This window comes from Emydura macquarii, unplaced genomic scaffold, assembly GCF_026122565.2.
Source record: "Emydura macquarii macquarii isolate MOO-44397 ecotype Brisbane River unplaced genomic scaffold, CSIRO-AGI_Emac_v2 contig_2834, whole genome shotgun sequence".
Taxonomy (NCBI): Eukaryota; Metazoa; Chordata; order Testudines; family Chelidae; genus Emydura; species Emydura macquarii.
The window spans coordinates 4,007,736-4,031,136 of record NW_027132971.1 but is presented as its reverse complement, the minus strand read 5'-3'; the positions used below and the strand labels follow the sequence as shown (position 1 = coordinate 4,031,136).

Sequence of the window (23,401 nt, the reverse complement as noted above, 5' to 3'; positions counted from 1 at the left end):
GGGAAAACCCTGACAGTTCAAGGGCCCAGACCCCTGAAGTCCCCATATTAAGGCACAAACGCTGAAGTCCTTGGGGAAGCTGAAGGACAAGACTAACTGAAAAGGGGTGACCACCTGCTGCACCCCCCTGATCCCTATGCAGCACTGGTGATGAGTGTTCCCCTTTTACACATACGTACTTCAATATGCAAAGGTTTCTATATGCCGGTTGATGATGGCATAGCAATTATTAAAAGTTCAAGATTAAAAATAAAATGCAAACCCTTTGCAAATCTATTTTAAAGTTTTCATAAGATTCTTGGAAGCTGTGTATCCTTGTTATATCCCAATCAGAATGATACTCTAGAAGTAATTTTAAGTGGGTTAGATTACTGAAATATCAATGGGCCAAATTCTGCCTTTGGATAGTCGCACCTGGCTCCAACTGATTTCAAGTCAGTGGAATTTGATTCATTGTCAGTGGGAGCTTATGCATGCTCAGCCAAAGGTAAACTTTAGCCCATTGGTTGTTAGTGCCCTTTGAGTTTGTGCATAAGTCAGCTAAGTCATTCATAAACTAGAAGTTGCTTGTTTTGCTTTAATGACAGTTAGCATAACTGAACTGTCTGACAGCATGGTGACTAATCAAAAAAATATACATATTATGAACAAACAACATTCAAGTTTAACAACAATCTAAAATTACAAAAAATGGAAAATTCAAAACAGACTGTTTCAACAAACATATTGCATCATACTCCTGAATGTTGTGCAGAGGAAGCAAACTTGTCGAGAAATTTATGGTGGGGCCATACAGGAGGGAAATGTGTCTATGCAGGATGCTTCCCTGTTCCAAGTCGCTGCCTCCACCTGTCCTGCAAAACAGGGAAATGAGACATTGGCTGGGGCTGGCAGTGAAGATAGTGTGAATTAAACTGACATGAGTCTCCACCCACACAGTTGCACCAGTTGCCACAGTCTGCTTTTCACTGTAGATTATAGCTACGCATACACCATATGTGCTGTCAGCGTAGACAAGGCCTGAACATGTAGACCAGGCCTTATCCTGCAACCACTGTATTCGCACCTAGGATTGACTCCAATGTTTAATACAGTTTTAAAGGTGCTAAGTGGTGTTTCATGTGGGATTAGTAAACATGATAGGTTGTGTGTTTTGTTTAAATCATGCTCTTTCCTTGTCTAGACAAAATTTATGGATGAAATCCTGACACCACTGTAGTCCATGAGAGGTTCCAACAAACATATTGAGGGAGATCATGGAAGCTCCTTCACTGGAAGTTTTTAAAAGGAGGCCAGATAGCCATCTGTCGTGGATGGTTTAGACATAACAAATCCTGCATCTTGGCAGGGGACTAGACTAGATGACCCTTGCAGTCCCTTCTAACCCCTACGATTCTTATGGTAAAACTTCTGTTAAGTTCAGTAAGGTCTGGGTTCTACTCTATGTATTTGGAAGAAAATATGGACTGTAGTGATATGCATACAGTACTAAAAATTACTTAAATATGTGATTTCTTCTTTTATTTTGCTTTCAGGAAAGTTATTTAGAACTAAAGATTTACCACTCATAGTGGAATTCTTTTTAATGTTCTACAAAGATAAGCCCATAGACTGGCTTCTAGACCACTTACTCTGGGTTAAAGTATGCAGCCCAGAAAGGGATCCAGTAAGTATTTTTCATATTTTATGACTATAAAAATAAATTATATTAGAAACAACGGTGACAACATGATTCAATTTAAAAAACAGAACAGTAAAAATCCTAAAACATTTATGCAGTTTGGAATTTGTAGTTGTGGGGGATTATATAGAAATGTGATTCACGGTATAATTTAACTGAACCACTAGCTTGGTCATCTTGTGTTTAGTTTGTTTGCGTTCACTCCATAAATTAAGTAAGCATGCACAATTATATTATTAACCAGTAAAAGCAATGCTTGCAGCATAATATGTACAATGACGACCTAGAAATTCAAATGACAAGAACAAAAGCTTCACAGTAAATATCAAACTATTAAATAGCTCCTTGTAAGAAATTGAATGAGGGGAAAAATAAGAATTTAGGCTGTAGTTGTACAGGTATCTTGCATAGGCAGACTTCTGCATTTACACGGAACTTCACTGATTTTAATGGGGCTTCTTATGCATTCAGGATTCTGTCTGCAGACAATTGCAGAATATGAGCCTTAAGTAGCATACTCGTTGAGACTTAGCACATGATGATATTGTATTTTCAGACTGCTAGGACACTTAAGGTAAAATTTATATATTTAAACATAAAACTACCTGCATTACTAATGAACACCTTAGTTTATTAAAACTAAGTTTTAAAATCTAATTTGTTTTAAACTGTTCATGCTATGTACCATTTATATTTCTTTCTGTTTAGGCAGTGGAACTAGTCTGGTTTGTTTCTAGTCTGTTTCAATGTCTGGTCTCATGAGTTAGGAAAAAACTGTAGTATTTGCAAATAATGCAGGAAAGTGTTTAAACCAAAAAGAACCTACCTGTTTTAACTGAAATAAATAGTTCCAGATTGTACTGGGAAAGGTGCCATTTCTAGAGTTCCAAATGTTTCCAATAGCATTTTAACTATTTGATTTATTTTTAAAACAGTCTATTTTTACACACCTTTTTCACTTTTTTAGCTGGCAGTTGAGTGTTGTCCAACTCCTGCCCTAATAAAGCCTGTGATGCCTTTTGTCACCAACCATGGCTTTCTTAGATCCTGGCCTGGGCCAAGCCTGGACTGCTGACTACCGTACAGGGGGCAACAAGAGTTTCCCTCCCATCTAGTTTTTAGAGTGCAGATGGTTTTACTTGAGGATAGGGTTGTGACAGTTCTCACTCTTTGTGTTCTCTTTAAATGTTTTGCATATGCGTTATTTTTGTTGGTATGGGTGGAAGATGCCCATGTGAGACAGACAGATATGTGATGTTGAAACTGGGTGAGTGAAGAGAGTTGAGCAAGTGGGCTTAAAAAGACTAATGATGATGAAACATTGTAGGGTAGATGAGCTTTGGGGATAGTAGAAGATGCTTTGTTTTAAGTTCCAGCAGTATAAAGAGGAATTAAAACTGCCTTAAGCAGGCAATTGAGGATTCCCCCAGTGTGGCATTTCACACTCCCCACTTAAGCATAGGAGGAACCAGGAATCTCATTCCAGCAATCCTGGGCTGGCAACTGCAGCTCTAATTTATCCAGGATCTGCCATGGCCCAACCTGCCTCAGGTGCACCAACAATGGGTGATGGAAAGATGTTATAATGTCACCTCTTCCCTCTCCATATTCCTCAGATGTGCTGAGCTCAGCTCCTAAGGACTGAGTCCTTAGTTTTCATTTTTAAAAATGAAGTTGCTAGCCCTTAAGGTTGTGAATCCTATATAAAATAGCATGTGTGTCTGCTTCTGTGTTTACTTTTGCCAAATTGAAAGAGTGACATCAAGTTTCGAGTGAGTTTCACATCTGCTATTCAGAATTTTGTGGGTAGCAGTGAAACTGTCAAGTCAATTGCATGCTGCTGCTGCTAAAGGAATGAGCAGCAGCAGGAGAAGATCTTTACAAGAATGCCAAAAACAAGAACTGGAGGAGAGGTAGAATAGAGGACACAGCCATTTCCCCCCAGCAGCAGCTAAAAAGATGACACGAAAGATGGAGCCTTCAAGCAGGGTTCAGGGAAGGACCCTGAAAGTAACTCCAACACCTTCCCTTTCCAAGCAACTGGGGTTCTCACCAGATGTTGCCCCTATGCCTCACTGGTAGGGTCCCTAGTCACCCAGCCTGTCCACCTCTCACTGGTATGTTTAATCATCTGGCCAATAGGTGTATATAGGAGCCTTTGTAAAAGCAGTATCTTTTCACCAAATGTTGGAAAAATGTAGTTGGTGAATGGGTATAGCCATCAAACCCATGACCAGCTCGGGAACTTCATCAGATCTGCCTTTAAAAGTAAATGGAAAGGTTCATATTACAATATAGAAGTTCAGATCCTCTGGGGATGAGTCAGTAGCTCTCCAAATTCCCACGCAGAAGTGGAAGAATTATCTGCCATTATAACTCAGGTTATTATGGGAAGGGAAGGAGAAAGCTGGTTGCAGCAACATGAAATTTGTTGATGGAGTAGATGCCAAAAGATTATAGCAACAGAAAGGATGCACACTGCATTGAGAAGAGGGTACAAAACCTGTCTCAACACAGGTGATATACCCTCAGTGTAAGGATAGCAATAAATAAACTCACTGGGTGGATGGAGACTAAAGGGAGCTGACATTTAAAAAACCCCAAAAAATAAAAACCTCAATTCACTTTGCAATCCTCCAGAAAAAAAATCTCAGGTAAAGTGGAATATCTAATCAAATTGATATTTAAATGTCACTGAAGTATATACAAATTAAGATTACATTCCTAATGTGATTGGAACAAATGTTTTGGTTATCTCCCACTTTCTCCTCTGGATCCTGAGGGTTGCAAGGGTCTTAACTGGACTTCAGCACAAGTTAGAGTAGCCTCAGCATTCATTCCTATAGTGTATCATATTTTAACTTTGCACACAGTAAACCCTCAGACATGCCCTAAACTGGGACCCTATGCCTACGGAGGATTCCTCTGATTGGGATAGCCTCAGAAGCTGCCTGAAGGTGGTTTTGCTCTTTTGCATTGCTGCAGTGGCACAAAAGGAGACTTATTGGGGACCAAGGTTCTGGTGTAGTATTTTGTAATTACTGTGATTATGGTATAATATGGCACAGCTGCACAAGGATTCCACCAGCTGTGACAAGAACCTGTCACAATTGTATTTTTTTGTATCAAAAGTCTAGCACTTTAAAAAAAAAAAAAAAAAAAAAAAAAAAGGAAACAGATGCCAGTGTACTGATTTGCATTCACTCCCTTTTTCTTGCATTGTTTTGCTGAACACCTGCTTTAGACAAAAGCATAAAAACACTTTATTCTATTTATGCCTTTAGCTATCTTTGAGCATGTAATTAGTACTTCAGTAAGAACCATAAATCTCATCTGAGTTTTTGTATTTGAGCTAGTTGCAGCTTTGCCATCTCTTTTCACTTTTTAACTAGCACTGATAGAATGTATATAACACTTTTCATTTATAGAGCTCAAAACACTTTACAAAGTTGGTTAAATATTATCATGTCCATTTTAAAGATGTGGAAACTGGGACCTGGGGAGGATTAAGTGATTTACCAGAGTTTCACAATGATTCAGTGATATGCTGAGAGTAGAACGGAGGGTTTCTGCCTCTAATCCTATGATTTATTCTCGTTAGGTCATGATGTGTTCTTATATTTATCATTATGGCATATTATATTTACTGTATCAAACTTCACTGCTGTTTAGATCCAGAGCACAAATCACATTTAGGGGAATATTCTCATATCTGAGAAAACACACAGATAGAACAAGACATCCCAGAAATTCTTACTGAAAGGCAGTTACTTGCATTCCCCAGTATATCACTTATTTATGTCAGAAGTTGTACCTAAATTAGAACAGTAAAATTTAAACCCGGTGCTTGAGAACTTCGTCATTCTCAGGATGATCCAACAATGTTCTAACAGTTATCTGTGTCACACAGTGAAAAGAGCCAAAACGATCAAGAGTGGAAAGTGACCAGAATCTACAACAAGAAGGTCAATGCAGATTGTGGTCCGAGCACTTTGGTAAAAGTGATATGAGGAGCTCAAAAACTGAGCTGAAATTTGTCCGAGAGAACATGCAGTAAAATGCATCTAAACTTGTGTTGGGATTACATTCCTCAGCATTTCAACTAAAGACCACTTTCCTGTCTATATTTTTGTCTGATTTCTCCTATTTATTATTTCTTTGGCTAAAAAACCCTAAAACCTAACAACATTCAAGCATTCAGAGAGAGAGAGAGGCTTAAGTGAAGTATTCCAGTTCTGCAACCCCTTTATGTTAATGGTCCTTAAGGAGTCTCACTGAAGTTACTGGGCTACTCACCAAATAGTTTGTTGTTGGGGATGGGGAGGGAATTCACACATGTGACTCTTTTTATTTACTTTCCAGAAACACTGTGATAGGCAAAAGGCCTATTTGCGTATCCGTGCTAAGCCATCTCTCTTTCAGCATGTGGGAATTCATTCATCTTTGGCTGGGAAAATACAGAATTTAAAAGTAAGACTCTTAAAAAAATGTCCACCATATTTCTAAATTATTTGTGTGAATTTGACTTGTTTGATTTTTGAACTGAGAAACATTATGTATTTGGTGATAAATTTCACCTCCCAGAAGGGCACATTAATGAGGAGAGAGATATGGGGAACATATTAATTTGTAATCTGCATTGAGACTGGGGAAAAATGCACTCATAGGGTGTATGAGGATATCTTCCTTGAGTCCAGGCCTCAGTTAATTAGTAGTAGTAATAGTACTACCATAGCATCCAGGAGCCCCAATCATGGACTAGGACCCTAGGCGCTATACAAACGGAACAAAAAGACAGTTCCTGCCCCAAAGAGCTTACAATCTAAGTATAAAACAAGAGACAATAGAAAGATACAGACAGATGGAGTACAAGGAAACAATGAGACAGTACTGATCAGCAGGATAAGCAGTAGTCTCAGCACACCAGGAGCCTAACCATTGTCAAGTTTTTTGTGGGCATCATGGCAAAGGAGAGCTTTGAGGAAGGATGTGAAGGAGGATAATGAGATAGCCTTGCATATGTTTATGAGGTGTGCACCTCCTAACTGTGTGGAGTGGCATGGGAGAGAGCACAAAAGTCCTTGTTTGAAAATGTAACAAATAGGCGATGGAGACTGGCCTCATGAGCTGATCAGAGGCTGGAGTCAACAGCTTTGTAGTGAATAGAAAATGGTAGGTAGAGTGGGGACTGACCATGAAGGGCCTTGAAAGTGAAGACGCAGTTTATATTTGATGTGATAAAAGGGGAGACAATGGAGGGGTTCAAAGAGAAGGGTGATGTGGTTAAAGTGGCAGGCTAGGAAAAAGATCAATACAGCAGCACTTGAATGGATAGGAGTGGGGCAAGGTTGCATTTGTCAAGGCAAGAGGGAAAGATGTTGCAGTAATGAAAATGTGAAGAGTTCTAGATGAGTTTTTGCCCTGTGGATGGATAAGATATCTTAGAGATGTTATGCTGAAAAAGTCTGCAAGATTTAGACATAGCCTGGATGTGATGACCAAAGAGGTTGAAGTCAAAGATGACTCCCAACATACAAGTCTGAGTGACAGGTGGTGGTGTCCACAGTGATTGAGAAAAGAGGTAGAGCGATAGGCTTGGAAGGAGGTTGGGAGTGGAGAGAAGAGATTCTGTTTTAACAATGTTGAACTTGAGCTGATGTCTAGATGTTCATGAGGAGATATAAGTGTGAGAGGCTGAGATTTTAGTTTGGACATGAGAAGATAAGTCTGGAGTACAGAGGTAGATATCTGAGAATCATCAGCATAGAGATGGCAATTGAATTTGTGATCACAGAAGATATTATCCAGAGATAAGGTGTAGAGGGAGAAAAGAAGGGTATCAAGAACACCCTCTGGAGCCCTCACAGAAAACTGGAGGGGAGAACATAGCAGATTCTCTGAAGGACATGTTGAAGGAGTGATTAGAGAGGTAGGCGGAGAACAAAGAGGACAGAGTCATGAAAGCCAAGGGAGGATAAGATTTCAAGAAGAGCATGGTCAGCTATGTTGATGGTGGCTGACAGGTCAAGGAGAACAGGGATAGAGTACTGGTCCTGAGTTCTGGCAAGAGGTCAAAAGACACTTTGGTGAGATCTGTTTCAGAGGAGTGCTAGGAGTGGAAGCTGAAATGGAGAAGGTCTAGGATGGAATTGGAGGAGAGGAATTCCTGACAGCAAATGTATACAGTGAATTCAATAAGCCTGAGCAGAAAGGGAGATGGGGTGGTATTTGGAGAGACACATGAGGTCAACTGGATTTTTCCATTAGTGTCCCACTACAATCAGAGGCTCCTCTGCTTAAACAGGGGGGAAAAAATAGAGAGGCTTCTCAGAGAGGCCTAATTTATTAGGTTTAGATCGTCTCAGATCCACAGTAGTCATATGCAAGAACCATGTCAAGGTGACTACATAAGCAATCCAAATAATACAATCTGGGCTTGATTCCTAGTCTACCCACAAAGATTTTCCTGAGTTTCCTGAAGAAATGAAGAGATTTCTTCTGGTAGCCTTTCCTCCTTAGATACTGTCCTTTCTTTATATCCCCTCTATTAGTAATGCAGCACAGGTCGGTCTGGCTTGTGGCATACCTCCTCCCATAAAGCATCTGTCCTCACCAGATAACAGCACATAAGTACAAGACTTCAGGAGTTCAGTCAGTGCTGTATGATTACATAAAAATCACCATACTGGATCAGACCAATGGTTCATGTAGTCTACCTGTCTCTGACAATGATCTATACCAGATGCTGCAGATGAAAGTGTAATGGATAATTATGGCATAGCCAGTCCATTGGGGAAGCTTCATCATTTAGGAAATAATCGATAAAGTTCATAGCTATACAACTTATTGTTGAGTTTCAGTGGTTTCACTGAAGGGAAGCACCCATAAATATGGGCTACAATATTTAAAACCTAAACATATCATTTTACATTAAAATAGTTCAGATAATGACACCTTCATTTTCTTTAACAGCCCTCTATGATCCAAGATATTTGAACACTGCATTGTGAGTTTTTATATGTGATATTGTATCTTTGTGTGTCTAACAGGATAAAGACTTTGGCAAAAACATGCTACATAAAGCACATGTTAACCCCCCTGCAAAAGTGAATACTAGCCTAAGAATATTCCAGCATTATACTTTGGAAAAGGCTTATGAAGGAATGGACTGTTTTTGGGCTTTAGCTCCCGTGTCTGGAGATTATATCTTATTCACCTTTTTACAGCCATTGAAAGTAGAAGGGTAAGTACTAAATTATATAGTAGGATACTTATACTCAGTTTTGAATTCTGTCAAGATTACCAGTTCTTTGAGTATCCACAAACTGCCAACTTAAAATAAATTTAGTAAGTCTGTTATGCTCCCTTCTTTGTCTTTAATGCTTTCCTTGAAACACATTTCTTCCTTAAAAGCTTATGAATTCTAGACTTCTCCTCACAGGAGTGAAAATTAAATAGTTAAACAAAGAAAGAAAAATCAGTACAAACACTGCAGTGAAAACCGTGAAAAGCAACTGATTGGTGCCACATCTTAGCAGTTCTAAAGTTTTATATTGATTTTTTGTTACTTTCTTTAATGCATTTCCCCTCTATTATTTAGTTTATACTACTTTGAGAGGAAGGCTAGAGTTCATGTGTCTTAAAGAAGAAATATTTTATGGAAGGACTTAAAGGAAAAGGGTGGTAACATGGGCAGGGACCTTGTGTATGCTTCTGAATTTACACTGGTGTAAATCAGGAGTAACACTATTGAATTAAATGTAGCTGCAACAGCATAATGCCATTGTGAGATCAGAATCAAGCCTCTTGTCTTTTGTCTCACTTGTAAACATTTCTAATATATTTTATGCTATTTAATCATATTTTACAATAATATATGGCTATGAATGTTTCAGTACATACCACATATTTAAGTTTCTTAACATACCAATTTTATAACTTTTAAAACAGAGTTTTAGTGGTGAAATGCAGTTTGAGCTAAGAATATAGTTCCTCTCAACATTGGGGTGCATATGTAGGGCTTTCCAGTGCTGCCAGGAATGCTAGGAATGCTTGAAGTGATGTGAATATAAATTAAAATTGGACAAAGCCTGTTTTATCTTATATCATCCTATTAGTCACCTTGTGGCAGCTTGCACCATTTTTTAATTGGACAGGAGGATTATTGGTTGGCGAACAGAGCAATGAGGAAGGGACTTTTCCAAACTCTACAGGAGGGCCAGGACAGGTGCACCTGTTCTGTGTGTCTCCTGTGTGCAGGTGGGAAGTTCTTCTTTTGCAGACATTAGGAAATGGACTTCCCAAGATTCAGGAGATCCTAGAGACACGCTCTATGAGTGGGTCCCTACTTATAATTATATCCTTGCTGAATAGCTTAATTAGCTGAGCTGTAATCCTGCCCTTTCAATGATGAAACAGGAATTGTCATAGCAGATCAGACCAGGGGTCCATCTGTGTTGTTCCTGACTATGGTCACTTCCAGATACACCTTCAGAGGAAGGTGCAAGAAAGCCCACAGCAGACAACTCTGGAACAACCTATTTACAGGGAGAGATTCTTTCTAGCCCCTTAATTAGTAATTGGCTTATGCCCTAAGGTATGAGGATTTATACACCTAAGCTTGTCTAACATAATTGTGGATGTTCTCATTATCCATATAAATGTTAAATTTTTCTAATCCTAATAAACTCTTGGCCTTGATACGTTGTGGCAGTGAGTTCCACAGGTTAAACTGTGTTATGTGAAAAATTATTTTGTTTTATCATGCTTAAATATGTTGTGTTTCAATTTAGTTGAATATCCTCTTGTGTGTGTATTATGAGAAGGGGTAAACAGAAGTGACTAACTTTCCTCCTCTATATTGTTAGATATTTTGCATATATCCATCCTTTCTCCTTTGACAAATAATGTTTTCTCTTTTGGCTTCCCAGAATCATTTATACCACTAGATTTGTAAAATACATTTTACAACAAATTAATGTAATGAAAAAGTGTTTTTGCTTCTCTGGCACCTTATGGGTTAGTTCCCCCACTGGATGAGAAATCATTAACATGGGTGACGGGTCTGGATATTTTTTTAGTGCAACCTGTGTATTTTGCACTATATATACCATACTTGAACAGAGGTAGCCTGAATGTTGTTTGCCCATCTCATCTTTCAGGGATCTTCACCAAAACACCTATGCCAACTCCTAGGGAATACTTTTGCCTCAAGAATTGATTCAAGTTACAGATAATATATGAGAGAGCAAAATGCTATACAGCATCTCAAAACTAACAACAATCCAAACATTTCTTCAAAGATTTAACATTGCTCACACATTAAGAAAAAGAACTTATAAAATCATGTGTAATATCCCCATCAGGTGACCCCCACCGTAACAATATTATAATAAATGTTGCAGCATAAATAGAAACTGCTATGACCCACAATGTTCATAATTCAATAACATATTCATAAATGTAAATAGTCCATATCTTCCATTTTCCCAAAAGGGGGGGGGCGGTTTAACAGGAAGAAGGTGGCTTTTATACAACACTGTCTTTTCTAGTTAGTGCCCCACTACTTCAGTGCTCCTAATTCTTGAGATTTTACTGTGAACCTTATATTTGGAGTTTTTCTTAATTCCTCAGCTACTGGATTCATGTGAAAGTGAGAATCTCAGGTTTCATTTAAAAAAAAAATATTATGAGTCTGAGTGCTTGCAAAGAAAGGATTGTAAACATAAAACCTAAAGAGGCTCCAAAACCAGAAAGCAAATTAAAAGAACCCAAAAGATATTTTTAAAAATCTCACGTTTTTTGGGGGGCCTGACTCATGATTTTTGAATGCTTGAATGGCAGTACTGTCACTCATTGGCCAATATTGGAGCTTCTTAGAAACACCTGAATTGATCAATAGACCTCCATGAATAACTGAGGGCTGTCATTGGCACATGGGTCCCACAATGCCATAGAAGAGGTGGTGATTGGATATCCTGTCATCAAGGACATTTCATAAGAATTACAAGTCAGCCCATTTTTTGTACTTAAGAATGCTGGATTCATGAGGAGGTCCATGTTCTTGTAGCAAGACTTGGGAGGTGATTCTTATGCAGTTGCCTGCATGGGGGCTGCAGGCCTCAGCTAGGCTTTGGAATGATATGGGCCTATCAGAGTCTGGGTATAAGTGAGCAGATTAAGCTTGGAATAGTTTGATTGATTGGGATTTGAGCACTGAAAGGGAGAAAGGTTGGTGACAACTCAGGGTAGTTGTTGCTTTCCCCCTTTCACTGCTTCCAGAATAGGTTGTCTCTAGGGGATAAAATGTTTGAAGTTTAAAGGTTTTAAAACAGTTTGGTTGCAAATGTTAACATCTGTCTCCGTCTTCATTGACCCCCTGATATTTGCAATAGAGGAAGTATAGTTAAAGTTTTACTTCAGAATTGATTATTGAGAACTATTCATCTAGAATTTTTCTACAGTATAAAAGTATACAAAAATAATAGAGTTCTCCTTGGCAGATACCTCTTTAGAAGTGGAAACATGGAACACCCTGGTGATAAACTGTTTAACACCACTGTAGAAGTTTTACCTGCTGCTGTAAGTGTCTCATTTCCCACTGCAATGCACAATACTACTATTTTTATGTGGGGAAAATATATTTTATAAAACCTGGTGGGATTTTTATTCTTTTTTTGTTTCATTACAGGAAACGGAATTTTTAAATGATTCAGTAGGCCATGAAAGTAAAGTTTACTACGAAACAACCAAAGATGGATATTTAAAGATAGGTAAACTACTTACTATCATTTCAAAGACAAAGTTTTGCTTGTATATACAATATAAAAAAATCTATACACTAGAAAGCTCCCTTAGTTGTATAAGAAACTCAATATTCCAAAGTTAATTAGTAATCAAAGAATACATTGTGAACTTCCGCATGTTACAGAATGTAGTTTGATTACTGAGAATTCAGTATGGCAGAGTAATGAAAACAGACTTTAGTAAAGGGGATAGTGAAGGTTTTTAATTAAAGAAAAAGCCCAATCATTTCAAGCTCTTCAGTAGGATAATCGACTGACTTGAGTTTTGCAGCTTGAACTAATTGATTTTGACATCAACTTGTGGTTCATCCAGCAACAAAGGTGAATGTTTCATCAGAATATGCTGCTTTTAAAAAGATCTAGTACATCTTTAATAGATTTTTATCAATATTTCCAATTAGTAATACACTGACTTATTGTCAACATCACAAAATCGCAGGGCATCAAAAGAAAGTTTTTTCAATCTAAATGTTCTAAAGTTTGAGAAAGTTATGAGCAACTGGAAATGATGGGCTACATGGGAAACTTATACAACCAATACTTGGGATATTAAACCTGAATAGCTGTGAACATTTACATTTTGTTTCTAGTGAAAGAAAGCTAGACCCCCAGGTGCTGATGGGATTTTTTGTATTCTGATGAAATTCAGACAATTTACAACATGCTAGTTGTTGGGTTTTTGTTTTTTTTTCTGAGACAATCATCTAAATTCACCACAGTGCACATGCAACCCCCAAAGTCCCAGTTTATTAGTCAAAGGACAACAGCTTTTTAATCTCAAGCCTATCTCTTCCTATTCTTTTTCCCTTTCTCTCAACATAGCTTACCTTTTTTGTTCTCCTCCCAGCTTCCCCTTTCTGCTTTGCCTGCTGAACCTGGTTGCCATTTTCCTTTCTTCCCCTTCCATTACATAACTGTTGTGTCTTCCCCACTTACTACTATTTTCTTATCACCGTTTGCTACTCATCTTTCCCCTACAGCTCTTTCCTACTCCCTCTTGATCATTTTCCTCTCATTAGAGGGATAAAATCATCTGATCTTAGCTCAACATTGCACACCCATATCAGTTTGAAATATACCTTACAAATAGTGTCTGATTTTCCATTCAGGTACACCAATTTTATGCTAGTGTAACTATTAGTTATACTAGCATTAAAACTAGTGTAGCAGAATGGAGAATTTGGCCCATGGTTCCTAATAAAAGTCACTTAAAAATAATCATATACTCATCTTAAATGGTAAGGTCAGAAAAGCTCTTTTGGATGCTCTGATGTGCCCCATGCATTGTGGCTTATTTTTTTACATTGTTCCCAGTAACATTCCCAGCCTAATCTATTCTTCCGCATTTGCAGTGAAGGGACTTCCACTTCCCTTGTAGTCTGTTTCAGCTCTTAGTTGCTTTCATTGAAGAAATGAATCCTAATGTGCAGTCGGAATACTTTCATTTTTTGTTTTAAGTTGTTACTCGTTTTATCACTTTGGAATAATTTGCTTTCTCTTTTCTTTATATTGCTTCCTTGTAGGTATTTAGTGTATTAGGCCTGGATCCACAAAGGGATGTTGGTGTTGCAACACTGAATGTCACAATGCGTAACTTATGAGCCTAGACATTACTGTGATCCACAAAGCGTGAGTTAGACCCCTAGGCTAACAATGAACGGGATCCACAAAAGCCAGCATCCTAGGAAGAGAGGTGTCTAAGCTAGCCAATGGGAGATGGTGATGAGAAGGGTTTGTTATATGTCCCCCTCTAACAGAAATAAGTGCCTAAGTCTGGGCTGCAGGGAGATCTCGGCTCGTGATCCATGAATTGGGGGAAGATATAGGTGGGCAAATGCCTATCTTGCCTGCAGCTGTGTTCAGAGGCTGCCTAACTTCACACAAAACAGACAGGAGAGGGAGGATGACCTCCCTTATAATCTTTAGCCCAATGGTTAGGGTATTCACCAGGAATGTGAGAGAGCTCCTAGTTCAAGTCCCTTCTCAGCCTGATGAGGAGAATGGATGTGAACAGGGATCTGCTACTCCTCAGGTGAGTGACCTAACAACTGGACTATGGGATATTCTGATATGGGTCTGAATCTCTCCTCTTGTAGTTGTTCCACTTTAATTAAATATGTGAATTATTAATTGGGCCAGAGAGAGAGAGTCCAGTGGTTAAAGCACTCACCTGACAGGTGACCAATCCCTGTTCAAATCCATTCTTGTCATCAGGCAGATGGCCTCCCACATCCCAGGTGAGTATCATAACCACTGGGCTAAAGGTTATAAGGGAGTTTCTCCTCCTCTGGCCATTTTGTTTGGAGTTAAGGGGGCTCTGAGCACTCATACAGATTGGGCTCTGCAGGCAAGATACATGTCCATCCACCTATTCTCCTGGTTGAGGATCATTCTGGGGCTCAGGCAGGAGATTGGTGTGCAAGCACTTAAGAGGGAAGCAGCAGTGAACATGTCCACAGGCACAAACAATCACTTAGGGAACATCTACTACAAAAATGTAGGTGCAGAGTGAATTTAGGCACCTACAGGGTCAGGCAGCAGGTGAGTGGGGGGTTTTGTGGATCACAGTGGCTCCTAAAAATGGGACTTGGACATCTAAATCACAGGCGTAGGTGCCTAAATATTTCTGTGAATCTGGGTCTTAGATAATATTTATTATTGACATTAAAACTGTCTGTGTTAACTCCACTAGGAAAATGTATTTCATTATAGCTCATGCTAGTGTTGATTGATTTTGTTTGTACATAGGTACATTTGATAATGGAATAGCAGAAGGCATCATCAGTCCATCAATAGGAAAAGTACAGGCTATTCGTTTATCTGTCCATTCTGATTCTCCTATGTGGGTATTACTGAGTGAGGTAAGCCTATAGGAAGCATATTAATAGGTCTAAAGATTTATGGCTTTACAATCCCCTTTTCTTAATATTTTTGGGGAAAAATTGTGAAGGACCTAGGTAGACAGGGGAAAATAACTATACAGGGGGGGAAAAAAACTGACTGCACAAAAAATACTGAAAAACACACAAAAGGATTGACTCTTCCAACCTTGTCTATGTTGAATATCACTTACTTGGGTAATCTTATTTACTTCACTGAAAAAAAACCTATCAGTAAATAATACCTGACGTAAGAAAGGCTAGTAAAATTTGGACCATGATGGAGAAAATTATGTACAAGTTTAGTTAGTAACTTTTATTCTTTTCTATCTTCTCTTTCAGTAGTAGCAATCTCAGGTGGTGTTTGTGGCAAGAGCAGGCATATATCTTCAGAAAACAGTGTAATTTTAAAGTTGTTGGTGTCGATTGTTTATGGACTTAACAGCAACATCTCATGGGGGGGAAAAAATCTCAAAAGATTTCTCTCTCTCTCTGAAAGGATTTGGAGAACCTTAAAAACCTATGACTATATCTGAAAGGAGGAAAATAGAATAAAATTTAACATTTGATATGATTTATGTAAATGTATCAAATAATTTATTACCTCCCCCATTTTTTTTCAGATACTGGTAAAGACTTCCTGAAAATACAAAACTCAAGAAAATAACGTTTTTGATGTGTCATTTTTAAGGACTGCTTTGAAAACCAGGCCACCAAGTGGTAGCAACAAATGGTCTGCTGGGGGGAAAAAAAACCCTGTATACTGCTACTATTACTTAATACTGTGTATTAGGAAAGGGGGAGAACTGAAACTTTCTTTGAAGAACTTGAATATTATAAAAAAAAAAAAAAAAAAATCTATAAAATGTTCCTAGTAGGCCCTTTATAAATAAAAATGCTTTATTACTTTGACTACACTGACATATCACAGGGAATGATCACTAGTATAAAATTAAAATAAGTCATTGTTAAAGATATTATATGACCTCCCTCAGGGAATGTAAAATCAACGTCCTTATTCCAAATTCAGTTTCACCAAAACTAGGGACATTTGGGGAGAAAAATAAGAACAAAGTTTTTTAATTCCATTGAAATATATTGACTCAGTATTTTGGAGGAGAACTGGAGCAGAGTGGAAAAGCAATCAATATTTTGCTAAATTACTTCAGACAATCCACCCTAACTAGGGACAGTTTACCAATATGGGGAGCACACTGTACTTTTATGATAATTTGAGGGTGCTCTCTGTTAATTAATACTTCAGCCTTTAAGTTCATTTACCATGGGGTATGTTTAGTATCTATTAAATAGAAAGCACCTTCAAGTTATTTAAATAATATGAAACAGTTTTTCTTCAGAGAAATGTACAATTTTCCAGGATAGTGTATGCTGAATTCATCATAAATAATAAATTATTTACTGAATTGTATGTGCTGGTGCTTAAACCCTAGTCACAGAAGCACAATTTAGTATAAATTTTAAAATAAAAATGTAAAAGGAGATGCTCCATTTAAAATGAATATAATAAGGAATCCATATTACGCAGCCAGGTGTGGTGCTAGTGTCAGACTTCATACACATACCTCTTTAGCACCTAAGTGTGCATACTGTGTTTCTCTCACAGTCATTGTACATAATATCAAAAAATAATGAACTACTTTACACCAATTTTGCAGCAGTGTAACTCCATTGACATCAGCCCCACATGTTTATAAACAAAATATTTAATTTACAGCAAGATAACAATTTAAAATCCACTTTCTTTACATTGTTTTGAAACAGATCAGCAGTTCATGGTCTTTAATAAATATTTTAAAAGGAGTATTGTTGATACTGTATAGTATTAAGTAAATAGCTTTCTGCTGTTAACACTTGTGCCATTTAGCCCTAAGTAGGGAGCAGTACAGAACTGGACTACCCAAGGGAGGAGGGATTGTTCCCAGCTAGCAAGGAATATGTTTTATTGCAATGCTATCCCTTAGGATAGCGCAGCTTGCTCACCTGGCATATCCAGCCAGTAACAAAAGCTGGGGTTGGTCCATACACCTGCTTCTTCCTCACCTCCTTTTGTGCAATTTCCAGGGAGGTCCCAATCTTGCAAATACTGACACACATGAGAAACTTTAGTCGCATGTATAGTCAGATTTACATGCATGTTTGCAAGACTGAGCCCTCACTGTGGAGCCTTGTGATCTGTAGAGACTATGGTGCAACAGACCATCCTGGTTGGTGGGAAGATGCAGGGGAAACTGAGGAGAACTTACCCTCAGCCATGTCAAATTGGTGAAGTCTGATTAAAAGGAGAAATGAGATTATTATAGGTAGAAAAAAACCCTTCTATTTAGAAATGAAGATGAAAGTATATACTGTTCAATGTACAGTATGGTACAACATACTACCATTCTTATTAAAAATATTCAGTGGGGCAAATGGTGCAGCCTTCAGAAGGCCTCAAAGATAATGGAACTAGAATGGTTCGCTTTTTGTTACAGGAGTCTTAGCTTCATAGAAGCTGCACAGAATTCACCCTTTTCCCAAAACACTGTAGCATCTCTGAGGAAAAAGACACTTCCATGGGGTACCTGCTGTCCAAAAAGACAAAGTACCATGTAATCCAGGGCCAGACTTTTCCTTTTTTCTGTTCAATGACCTTTAGAAGCCCCAGTCAATGTGAAAATGTTTAAACCAAACTTCTTTTCTGAGACCTCAATGCAGTTCCAAAGTGCACCAGTTTTTGGTATTCTCTGTTAAAATGACAGTGGGTCCTAGGATCGTTATGTATATTTCAAGTTTTATATCAGAATCCTGCAATGCTGAACCAGAGTTTTTAATTTACTGTAGCTTCTGTCATCTTAGTCTGAATCAAATTGTTATATAGGGCGTGCTCTCCTCCCATTGAAATAAATGGCAGAACCACTGTAAGTGGGAGAAGCATCACCTTGCCTCCCCCTCCTTCGCGCCCCCGTTCCCCCCCGAACCTTTTGTTAATTAAGTGCCTGATCTAATAAGGGGTAGAGTGCCTCCTGCAAGGTGCTAAAACTATCTCAGTTCCATGGAATTCAGCCACATGGTAGATGCCCTGCGCACTTGTTGCAGGGAGTAGCATGGTGTAGGAGAAAATTTTAGGTAAACGATAAACCACTGAAAATAGATCTAGAATGATAGTGCCTTGTCATTTAAGCTAGTATAACTCTTTTGCTGCTTAAAAGAACCCTCATTTTTTCAAATAAACTGTCCTTAAACTTTGAAGTAAAATGTCAAAGTTCACAATGCTTTGATCAACCTTAATTCTTCAGGGGTAACTAACAGTATTGCTGTAGATACTTGTTTCTTTCTGTGCAATCAGCCTTCTATATAGTTTAATCTGCCTATTTATGTCCTTATATGTTCCCCATCATTGTGATATCTGGGAGCCTTACCCATTCACTTTTAAGAAGTATAGGAGCCTTATAAAAATATTAAATTAATGTAAGTATTGCTTATAAAATCCTGACTATTGTGGTCCAAATTTTGTTCCTAGTCCCCTCTTGCAATGAGCTCTGTGTGGCCAGAGGGATCTGCCTGTACAAAATTTATTGCAGAATCAGAGCCCTAATCACTATGGTGTTATGCCAAACTAAATGAATCATTGGAGTTACTTTGGATTTTCATTAGGATAAATGAAAGCAGAGTTTCATACTCTACATTTTCTGATACCTAAAAGGCTGTTGTCACAGTAACAGCAAACTTGAGGCTGTATTGTGAGATGCAGGAGGTACAAGCCACAGTATTCTAGCAGGTTAGTGTTAAAGTTTGATGTCAGCAGGCCTGATTCTGCTCTTGGTTACAGTGATGTAAGTCTGGAGTAACTCTATTGAAATAAACAGCTACTCTTGATTTAGACAAGTGTAAATAAGAACAGAAATCTGGCTCAGTATTCAAAATTTCCTACTATAGCTTCGCATTATGCATTTTACATTAATGCTAACAGTCGAAGCGACAAACCTGCAACTCCAGGGAATTAGCTCCATGGTTTTGCCCCTCCATTCCAAGTGTTTTGCTCAAAAGATGAGGCTATTGAACAGGGAAGGCATTCATTCTGACTCTTCAAACTGTGACACTAACCTGTGAGCTGCAATTCAAATCCGCACTGACCCACGAGAACTTGCATAAGAAATTTCTGGGGACAGTGACACAGCTGCTGTAGAGCCCCCTTGTGGGCTCATTAAGAACTGGCAATGGTCCAACCTGCACATGCAGCAGTTTTGTCAGAAGTACCCGGGAATCTCAACAGAACTTGCTGATACTTGAAAGAAATGGAAAACGAGGAGAAGGAACAAGAGAGATGAGAGATCATAGAGAACAAAAGTATTTTTTATATGTATTTGTTATACAAATAAATATTGTAAGCACAAAGCATGAAGGAAAGACTTAAATGCCAATTACAAAAATAAAACGGCAAAATCTCAGATTCCAAAACAAGGCACTGAGCTCATTCAGTAAGAAAATTACAATTTTACTACAAAGCACTATATTGACTTTATGGTGTTTTTTTTGTTTGTTTTTTTTAAATTCTCAAATTCAGGCTCATTACACATAATTAGTTTTGAAGATGAAGTGGGGGAGAGGGGAAGTTTCCCAGACAAATGCTTAAATACTAATGATGCTTATTCAACCTATTTTGATTTTCATTAAAGTGCAGTGAGAAAGTGACTGACCTCTGGTGCCTATGTTTTAGCAGTCTGGTTTTAGATTTTTTTTCCATGGACTTTTAAAGGAAAATCCTAAAATCTGGTTAAGAATTTTCAATTTGATTTTTATTAATTTATTAGATTTTATTTATTTATTGCTATCTTAGGGTTCTATGCTCTGTGGGAAAAATTCTGCCCTCCTTAATCGTGACCACTTGAACAACTAAGGGAAGCTGCATGTGGTCTTTCTTGATACCTATGCATAACTACTGTTAATACTAATTGACATGCACACTGAGAAGAGAACCCTCTGAGACAGGAATAATCCTTCAAATATAATTGAGATATGTAAGCTAAACAAATTAAAATAGCCCTGTAATTATTTAGATTAAAATTGTTCTTTAAAAATTTGAGTGAATGTACAGAAAGAACACTCTCATACACATGGGAGTTCCATCTTTCACATCCACTGTTCCTCCTTCTCCATTACTTATAAATCACAATCTTTTGTAGATGTTTATTTTTTTATGTTGCATAAACTGTCTTGTATGGGTATTTCTGTTTTGTAAACCTCTAAGTGTCTTATTTATTGCAATGAATAAAATTTTCTTCAGATGTATCTTTCATAGTCCACCTACACTGGATCACATACATGTTAATGGCAGTCCTTTTATGAATCTGGGCCCAGGAATCAGTCTGGAATAGCTGGAATTGATTTTCCTGTTCAGTTATTCCTTAAATATATGATAGGAATGCTACATAGACTCCCCAGTTGTAGCAGGAGACTTTTCTTCTTTGGTTTAAGCTGAATTGCCTCAGCAAATGACTGTAAGAAATACCTTTACTATTGCAGCCAAGTGAGAGTCTCGGTAAGCATTAGAGCTAGTTGGGAATTTTCCACATAGGCACCAACTTTAGGTGTGCCCAGGGGGCCCAGTACTGATCAGAAAAAAATACTGTTGGTGCTTAGCATCCACTGGGAAGGTCAGAGTGATTAGCTGTTGACAAAGTCCACAGATCAGCTATTTCACCCACAGACTGTGGCTGCAGTTTGTCTTGCCCCACCTGCCTGGCTGTGCTGATTAGCTGTTTGATGTAATCAGGTGTGAACTGCTGTTTCCCCAGGCAGCACTTCCTTGCTCCGGCAGGGCAGTGTCATTCTGACACAAGGCTGCTGGGACCTGGGGCCTCTGGCAGCTTCAGGGCAGCAGCAGCCAGCTAGGGAGGGTGGTGGGGGCCCAATTCTCAATTCATGTCCCCACCTCACCCCCACTGTAAATGCCTTTTTTGCAAAAGTGAAATTTTCCAAATTTACCAAAAAAAAAAAAATCAAGAAAATCAAAATGATGGCTCCCCAGCTGGAAGGCTCGTCAGTTTCACTTTCTCCCACTTTCTCTGGGAGCACTGAAACTGATGAGCCTTTGCTATGGGTGTCAGAGATCTGGTTGAGCAATCCTTTATGCCCACTCACTGGACTGCTGTGAAGGGACCTGCGTCTTTTCAACCTCCAGAGTTAGAACAAAGCCTAAGCACTGTCCCAGTCTGGGGGTCCCTAGGCACACTGTCAAGCTGCAGACCCTCTAATACTTCTATCTGCAAGCTGTGACCTTGTGGTCCTCTGCCCAGACCCCGGAACCAGTGCTGCCTTCTTAGATTCCCCTGTAGCTTAAACATGTGCTCTCCCCAAATCCCACCAAAGGTTCGAGAATTCTGTGTTACTTTACCTCTCTCAAGAGGCACAATGTAAGTGTAGCATATAACATGCACAGACATGTCACAGCATTCTAACACTGTTGCTCTTTTATTTAAAAAAATAAAGCACAAGTGAGCCCTGTTTGGAGTGGAGGTATGATTCCCCACTAGTGGTAGACTCACTTATGCTAGCTCTCATAGAGCTAGTGCACTAAAAATAGTAGTGTAGCTATGCTGTGCCACACACAAAGCTACCTGAACCCTTTGGGTGCATACTTAGAATAGCTAGCCAGTGCCACCATTTGATGCCACCTGTGCTAGCGTGGTTACACTACTAGTTTTAGCTTGCTAGTTCAGCGACAGCGAGCATGACACTGTCCATGCCAGCTGGGAATCACACCCCTAGTTACAAGTGTAGACATATTCTTAGAAAACAACAAACATCCTAATCACAATGGGCCTTACAAGTTCACCCTTCCCCTGGGAGATCATGTTTATGTAACAGGACAAGCAGGGGCCCCTGCCTCATCAGGTTCCTACATACTGAGTTACTTCTCTCTCATCTTGAGCTGGAGAAAAGTGGTTCCCCTGAGTAGAGCAGCTCCTGCCATTTTATAACTTTCAGCCCCCTATGTCAGGTGAGTTTAGACTTGAAAAACTGGTTTGCACTGGGGAGAAGCCACCTCTTAATCATGGCTGCTCAATGTAATGACTTTCTACTGTTAGGCCTTTGTCACTACCCCTGTAAGAATGTCAACCAAATGTGGCAGTAAAGAGATCACAGAAAGGACAAACAAGCTACACATTCAAGATAAGAGTTTGCAGCCTGGTAAAAATACACACAGAGTTCCTGATCTCTCACAAAATTCATAAATTGTATAGATACCCCAAATCACAGCACGCATTTGGGAAGCCAAAAAATTCCGTTCTCCTGAAATGGAGTTTTTCTAGAAATCCTTTCTGTGAAAAATTTCAGGACAGTTTTTTTCAAAAATTTAAGTTTTTTTGCAGGAAGGGATTTCTATTTTCCATCCAACTCAAGTAAATATGTCTCAATATGATGGGTAAGTGTCTTAATCTTGTGTATGCTGGAGAGAACCTTTGAGAATGTCAAGAGCTGCTTCATAAAAATTGCCTCTTCTCCTAACAGCATCCCCTTAACCATTAGCTCAGTCATATATACCAGGTACCCAAACAACTTTAACTATGCCTTATAGTGACACTACAATATTTAATGCATTTAGTGTTTATGGACCCAAATTAGTTTAAAAAAGTTTAAAGACATTGTCATTTTTTTATTTTGTGGAATCATGACTGGGTAGCATTAAGGATGTTTGGGTGCCATAAATGTGGATTTCTTACCTTAATATTTTGCAATGTCTTTTAAGTGTAATCTTAACTCTGAATTTTCCCAGGTTTATAATGCCTGGTTTTGAGTTAATTACTGTTTCAAATGCTGCATGCTGGGTAAAAACATGAACTCCATGTTTCTAAAACTAAACTCTCTCTCTTTATTAAATGAACTATTTACAGAGATGCTACAAGTGCAGCTAGCATTCAAATCATATGCACACAGCTTGGTTTCCTCTTCTAAACACTTCCCTCCTGGAAACTCTACTCATCTCTCCAAGATCCATAAAGGTTGCTACAATTACAATACTTCTGCAGTGATTT

At 38.6% G+C, this 23,401-nt stretch overlaps 1 protein-coding gene across 5 annotated transcripts in view; it reads left to right on the top strand.

The window, feature by feature from the left end:
• Positions 1-20,654, top strand: part of MGAT4D (MGAT4 family member D) — a 95,180-nt gene extending 74,526 nt beyond the window's left edge. For all 5 annotated transcript variants that reach the window (XM_067568009.1, XM_067568008.1, XM_067568010.1 and 2 more), the window contains 7 exons: positions 1,536-1,666; positions 6,044-6,151; positions 8,731-8,924; positions 12,184-12,262; positions 12,372-12,453; positions 15,235-15,347; positions 15,989-20,654. In XM_067568009.1, coding sequence (XP_067424110.1) covers positions 1,536-1,666; positions 6,044-6,151; positions 8,731-8,924; positions 12,184-12,262; positions 12,372-12,453; positions 15,235-15,347; positions 15,989-16,009 — 728 coding nt within the window. In that variant the 3' untranslated portion in view covers positions 16,010-20,654. The remainder of the gene's footprint in view (positions 1-1,535; positions 1,667-6,043; positions 6,152-8,730; positions 8,925-12,183; positions 12,263-12,371; positions 12,454-15,234; positions 15,348-15,988) is intronic.
• Positions 20,655-23,401: the final 2,747 nt, after the last annotated feature.